Source organism: Sinocyclocheilus grahami, unplaced genomic scaffold, assembly GCF_001515645.1.
Source record: "Sinocyclocheilus grahami isolate Dianchi unplaced genomic scaffold, SAMN03320097.WGS_v1.1 scaffold2761.1, whole genome shotgun sequence".
Classification (NCBI taxonomy): Eukaryota; Metazoa; Chordata; class Actinopteri; order Cypriniformes; family Cyprinidae; genus Sinocyclocheilus; species Sinocyclocheilus grahami.
In genome coordinates this window covers 56,190-63,379 of record NW_015507939.1, presented here as the reverse complement: position 1 = coordinate 63,379, position 7,190 = coordinate 56,190, and the positions used below count along the sequence as shown (strand labels likewise).

At 37.1% G+C, this 7,190-nt stretch overlaps 1 protein-coding gene across 3 annotated transcripts in view; it reads right to left on the bottom strand.

Annotated features, from left to right (window-relative positions):
• Positions 1–2,973: 2,973 nt before the first annotated feature.
• Positions 2,974–7,190, bottom strand: part of LOC107575627 (yjeF N-terminal domain-containing protein 3-like) — an 11,883-nt gene continuing 7,666 nt past the window's right edge. For all 3 annotated transcript variants that reach the window (XM_016261987.1, XM_016261986.1, XM_016261988.1), the window contains 4 exons: positions 6,761–6,871; positions 6,567–6,680; positions 3,599–3,749; positions 2,974–3,319 (listed from right to left, as the gene is read on the bottom strand). In XM_016261987.1, coding sequence (XP_016117473.1) covers positions 3,123–3,319; positions 3,599–3,749; positions 6,567–6,680; positions 6,761–6,871 — 573 coding nt within the window. In that variant the 3' untranslated portion in view covers positions 2,974–3,122. The remainder of the gene's footprint in view (positions 3,320–3,598; positions 3,750–6,566; positions 6,681–6,760; positions 6,872–7,190) is intronic.

Here is a 7,190-nt window from a genome sequence, read left to right as displayed (position 1 = left end):
CTAATCAGCACATGGTTAGCTAGCACAGTTCTAAACATGTAAACAGTGACGTCAATGTTATGGAATAACTCCCCAAAAGTTTCATTGCAGGAGAAAAAAAGTTTGGTAGTGACGCTCCTTAAAGTTACACAGATTTATTTTAAGACTTCTGAACATTTACGCCGATGCTGTGACCATGTGCTCGCTCCTCGTAGCTATAAGAGGAATATTTCCTGATCATAAATGCAGGGCTGTGGTTACAATCCGTCTCGGCCAATAGACTAATACAGTGACATGAAAAATGTGGGACTTTATGTACTTTCGTAATTTACAAAATTTAACTTGCTTTTTAAAAACTAAAGATGAGAAGTTTAGGTGTTAGGGTTCGGAACAGCCACCTCCCAATACATTTTATAAATGCTAGGCTTACAATTTGAAATATTGTTTCAATATAGTAGAATGATCTTAATAAAGGTTTAAGATTTGAGAACTGAAGTGCTTTTTTTTTAATTTTATATAAATATGAACCATCTTTAGCGCTCTCCATCGTGGTCACATGATGATATAAAACCATACGTCTTCCAGGCAAAAAGTGTCGTTTAAAATTAACTTATTCTAACATTAAAGGTCTCCAGTTGTTTTGGGCCATTATGCTTTGACACGGTATCTGTCAAACGAACTAAAACCATGTAGTTAAATTTGAGAAACGCCAAATTAGTTCCAAAGACACTGTAGTTAGTTTTGATGTCTGTGATTCCTGCGTTTGAGTGTTTAAGGTTTAGTGATCTGTCTTTGGTTTTGTTCAGGTTGAGTTCCCATCGGAAGCCGTCTGGGGTTTGGAGATGAACGGGGTTTGTTCCTCTGAAGCGTGAGGTTGGTGGAACGTCTCATTCCATACATGCGGAGCATATTTAGAAAAAGCAGAACGACCTATCTGTACGAAAAATCGGCATCTTAAAGAGTTTCTGTTGATCTGATATTATAAATATTTGTGCAGTGTCAACAAACTAGATGTATACCGTGGTAATTTACCCACTAAAGCTTGAAGTCCAATTTGTCATAAATTACAGTGGTGTGTGGGGATACGTGTGCCAGTAACAAATCGTAAAGCAGAATGATAAACTACATCCAATTTTTTTTCAAAACATGATGCATGCATATAAATTATATCACCACAGTCCAATACTGATAGAAGAGTACTTTCTACTAAACGTTTACGAGCAACATTTTTTTTTAAACAAAAATAGAAACCTAACGGTCTCAATTTCTTTAAAAAACTGTCGATATGAGAGCTGTGAGTCGGCCTATCATCAAGCCAGATGCCGAGATATTTGTAAGATGCAACCCTTTCAATCTGTGTACCATTTAAAGTTTGAATCATAAAATCATTTAATGACAATCTGGACTGTGTAAAAAATCGTGTATTTAGTTTTTTTAGCATTTAACACTAATTGTAAGTTGCCAAGAGAGATCTGAAATGCATTCTGCCTCTTTTAAAGATGATAGTATCATCTACATAAGTGTACATTTGCTGGAGCAACTAATTAACAAAGTTCATTCATATAGATAGAAAATAAAATTGGCCCCGAAATTGATCCTTGCGGTACACCGGGCTTTGCTATTAAAGGAGCAGAAGCACAATTATCTGTGGACACACATGGAGTCCTTCCAGTCAAATAATTAGAGAACCACTTCAACACTATATCACTAAAACCTACACATTTAAGCCTTTGCAACAAAAGATCTTGATTCACAGAATCAAATGCATTCGATAAATCAATAACGAGTGCAGCACGTGATTTTATCACCCAATGCAGTTATTATATCATTAGTGACTAACTGCTGCAATGCCATAGTACTAAGTTCTTGTCTAAAACCTGATTGAGTTTGACGTAAAATATTATTAGCTGACAAATAGTACTTAAACTGTTCATTTACCATAGATGCACACACTTTAGCTGTAACGGACCATCTTGAAATAGTGTATATACCCTTCAGTAATGGCCGAATAATTGCTGACTTCCAAGAGCTTGGTATCAGACCACTGCTTAAACTTAAATTAAATAGAGGCAATAGGTCTCGCTATTAAGTCTGCAGATATTTTTAATAAGTAAGGCTCTGTTTGATCAGGGCCAGCATGAACTTTATGAACCTGAGACGGGGAAATAGGTACATTTAAAAACATTTCTTATACAACTTGAAGAGATGGCCATATTATCTCTACAGAGAAAGCAGATGAAGTGACTGAACTTGTATTAGTAAAATGTATTAAAAGCTACTGCTATATTACATTTATCATTAATTTCTTCATTATTTACTGCAGCACGTGATTTTATCACCCAATGCAGTTATTATATCATTAGTGACTAACTGCTGCAATGCCATAGTACTAAGTTCTTGTCTAAAACCTGATTGAGTTTGACGTAAAATATTATTAGCTGACAAATAGTACTTAAACTGTTCATTTACCATAGATGCACACACTTTAGCTGTAACGGACCATCTTGAAATAGTATATACCCTTCAGTAATGGCCGAATAATTGCTGGCTTCCAAGAGCTTGGTATCAGACCACTGCTTAAACTTAAATTAAATAGAGGCAATAGGTCTCGCTATTAAGTCTGCAGATATTTTTAATAAGTAAGGCTCCGTTTGATCAGGGCCAGCATGAACTTTATGAACCTGAGACGGGGAAATAGGTACATTTTAAAACATTTCTTATACAACTTGAAGAGATGGCCATATTATCTCTACAGAGAAAGCAGATGAAGTGACTGAACTTGTATTAGTAAAATGTATTAAAAGCTACTGCTATATTACATTTATCATTAATTTCTTCATTATTTAACTTTAGTAATAACGATCCTCTTGCATTCTTGACAAACTATTCTCCTGGCGACACTGAAGCTGCTTTGACACGCTCAGACTTATATAAATAAAGATGACTAGCAGGGGAAAATGCTGTGGAAGTCAATGGTGCTCATCAACTGTTTTTCAAAATATCTTCATTTGTGTTCAACAGAAGAAAGAAACTCCGCTTTGTAACGAGTGGAGCGTTCATTCTGGAAGTGAACGAATCCTGTAGCGATGGAAGCGCATCAATCAAGTTGTGTTTGTTGCTCTTAAACGAAGACATGGAGCGGCTCACAGCTGGACCACAGCGTCCGTCCCGGAGAACTTGGGCAGGTTCAGCTCGTACTTCCTCTGAAGGTCAAAGGGCAGGAAGCGTCCGGCCAGGAAGTGTGCTCCGGAGAAGCTCAGGGCGCATCGCTTCGGCGTCATCAGAGAAACCAGAAGCGCAGGACTGATCCCGTCTGAGCTGGACTCGTCTGCGTCCCAGCCTGCAGTCACAATACATTAGCACCAGACTAGAGCCGCCTTTAGAAATCAGCTCTCCATTGATGTATGGTTTGTTAGGATCGGACAATATTTGGCTGAGATACAACTATTAGAAAATCTGGATAAATCTATAGCTAAAACGTTTACTGCTGTTTAGGAGAACTCTCAGCGGTCAGATGAAATGTGTTGTGAATACGGGCCCAGGTGTTGACTGCTAAACCGTCACCAGCACCAGCTGGTCACGCAGGTCTATGACCGGTGGTTTTGAGGAGGTCTCGTACCTGACGGGATGTCCAGGCTGGCGATGGGCGCTTTGAGTCCTCGTAGCGTCTGCAGGACTCCGGTGAACGGCTCTCCGACTGACGCCAGCTCAGTTTCTGGACCCAGAACCGCGTCCACGACCAGGTTATAGGCTTCATTGATCAGCTGCACCTTCAGGAGGAGAACCAGCAGCTTAGTGACTGCGTCAGTCCTGCTCATGCTAGTCACTTGCTAATCATGTTAACAACATGCTAGTAACGTTGCTAACAACATGCTAGTCATGCTAGCAACATACTAGTCACTTGCTAATCATGCTAGCGTCATGCTAGTCACTTGCTAATCATGCTAACAACATGATAACAATATTCTACTAACTTGCTAATAATGCTAGTAACATGCTAGAAACATGATAACGACATGCTAGTAAGTTTGCTAATCATGCTAACAACATGCTAGTCACTTGCTAGTCATGCTAGCAACATGCTAGTAACTTGCTAATCATGCTAACAACATGATAACAATATTCTACTAACTTGCTAATAATGCTAGTAACATGCTAGAAACATGATAACGACATGCTAGTAAGTTTGCTAATCATGCTAACAACTTGCTAGTCACTTGCTAATCATGCTAACAACATGATAACAACATGCTACTAACTTTGCTAATCATGTTAACGTCATGCTAGTCACTTGCTAATCATGCTAGCAACATACTAGTCACTTGCTAATCATGCTAGCGTCATGCTAGTCACTTGTTAATCATGCTAGCAACATGCTAGTAACTTGCTAATCATGCTAACAACATGATAACAACATGCTACTAACTTTGCTAATCATGTTAACGTCATGCTAGTCACTTGCTAATCATGCTAGCAACATACTAGTCACTTGCTAATCATGCTAGCGTCATGCTAGTCACTTGTTAATCATGCTAGCAACATGCTAGTAACTTGCTAATCATGTTAACAACATGCTAGTCACTTGCTAATCATGCTGGAAACACTAGCAACATGCTAGTAACTTGCTAATCATGCTAGTAACTTGCTAATCATGCTAGCAACATGCTAGTTTACTATTTCTTATCTATCTATCTATTTTTCTGATAGATTGTATTGCCTTCAACACTTTAAAACTACTTCAAATTAGTTAAAACTGAAAACCCTCAAACTTTAAGCTTTTAAAACTTCTTCAAACTTTCTGGCTAGGCTTTTTCAAGCCAACTTAACTAGCAACATGCTAGTAACTTGCTAATCATGTTAACAACATGCTAGTCACTTGCTAATCATGCTGGAAACACTAGCAACATGCTAGTAACTTGCTAATCATGTTAACAACATGCTAGTCACTTGCTAATCATGCTGGAAACACACTAGCAACATGCTAGTAACTTGCTAATCATGCTAGCAACATGCTAGTTTACTATTTCTTATCTATCTATCTATTTTTCTGATAGATTGTATTGCCTTCAACACTTTAAAACTACTTCAAATTAGTTAAAACTGAAAACCCTCAAACTTTAAGCTTTTAAAACTTCTTCAAACTTTCTGGCTAGGCTTTTTCAAGCCAACTTAAAGTTTGTCTACAAACTTCACTATCTAGTCATATATATTATTACTTAAGTTCTATTTTGATTTTCAGGAAAAATACAGTAGTAAAGTAAAACCCTAGGTTACTGCGCTTAGGCTGCTATAAAGGCACTAATAGCACACGATTCATTATTCATTTGTATGTGTTTAGATGTGTACCAGAATTTACAATTTAACAGACAGCATACTTTTAGCATAAAGTACTGAAGTGCTATATTTTTAATGTGGAAAAAAGTGCTACTAATGACATAGTAATAGTGTACTTGCTTGTTCTATTTAAAGACACCATAAACATGTAGTTAAGTATCATATAAAGGGAATGTTGACATAATTACAAAACATTTTAAATGAACTATTTAATCTACAAAAATATGTGGGCAATACATTATAAATAAATTTAGTGTATATTCATTAAATATTAACCTTATATTTTAAATAATTCATAAGTGTATTTTCTATGTATGAGTATATTTAAAAGTCTATGAAATATGGTTTCAATTGTACTACAAGTACAAGTTTGTTTTACAGAGATAGTATGTTAAAAGCACATTTTAGTTCATATTCATGATGTCCCAAAATAGCACAGTCGAGTACACTTAGATGTTCTGAAGATTATCTCAAGAAGTACTAAACAATATTTTTTTAGTATATTAAGTACAAAATTAGTGCGCGAAAATAGAGCGCATTATAGAAGTGTACCAAGCGTATTTTACTGCACTTTTTCATTTTATCAAGTGGAAACGTGCAAACACATATTACTGAAAGCTCATGTTTGTGATATCAACCTAAAATTTGGAACATAACTTTAGATTTATGACTTTGATCTTCTCGCTGTTTTACTGTAAATATACTTAACTAGTGAAAAAACCCTCTAATAAGCACAACTCATGTTTAGTTAACATTAGGAGCTGAAATCTACAGAAGCCCTGAAAACATTGAAAAAAATCCAAGGTGGAAAAACAAAGTGTTTCCTTTCTTAGCCGAAGTCCTAAGACTTTGTTTTCTCCAAAAAACTTTTTTCTTTCTTAAAAACCGTTTGTTTTCTCTCTGAAAGAATGAATGATGGCCGCTAACATTAGCACAGACCTCAACTTTCTCTCGTGTTTCCCTTGAAGTAGGAGAAAAAAGTTTTAAAAAAGCACTTTATTTTACAGTCCTGTTCTGCACGTATACTATGTACTTGTTATAGTAAACACAATAACTGGGTAATAACAAGGTACTAACCCTAACGTTTTTTGAAGAGCAAAATAAGTTTTTGAAGAGAGAAAGAAAGAAGTAAGTTTTTTGAAGAAAGTTTTCTGTCTAGAGAAAGCAGCTTTCTGAAAGCGCTCAGGGCTTCTGTAGTCGTCTGTGGAACGCAGATGTGCTCCTGGAGTGAAGGCTCCGGGCTGTTTGCTGACCTCAGTGGGCAGGTAGGACAGGAACGGCAGGTCCATCCGCTCACACTGAAGCCTCAGGTCCTGATGAAGAGCGTCTGAGGAGCGTTTGGGGATGAAGACGGTGGGGATGTACTCCTGTCACACACACACACACACACACATCCGTCAGTCTCAGAGATCACAGACGCTGATGAAGCTGTGGTGCGTTCACTCACAAACACACGCAGATGACGAGCACACGCCAGACCCACGCAGCCGTTCTGATCCGGACCGCAGGCCACCAGAACCGTCGGCTGCCGCTTCTCCAGAGACGCCAGCGGGAAAACCTGCCAGAACAACCGCAGAAACCCATTACAACAAAAACTTTATAGCTCGCAATTCAGGCTGTTTCTCACAAGTCTAGAAAACAAAATGCAGAACTGTGAGATATAAAGTTCAATTCAGAATTCGAAGTTTACATCTTGCAATTTAGTTTTTTTTTGCTTCTGCCATGAAATAAAAATATAAAAATTAGTGCTGTCAAATGATTAATCACATCCAAAATAAAAGTTTTTGTTTACATAATATATGTGTGTGTGTACTGTGTATATTTATGTATATATAAATACACACACATACAGTATATATATTTTGATATATATTTTG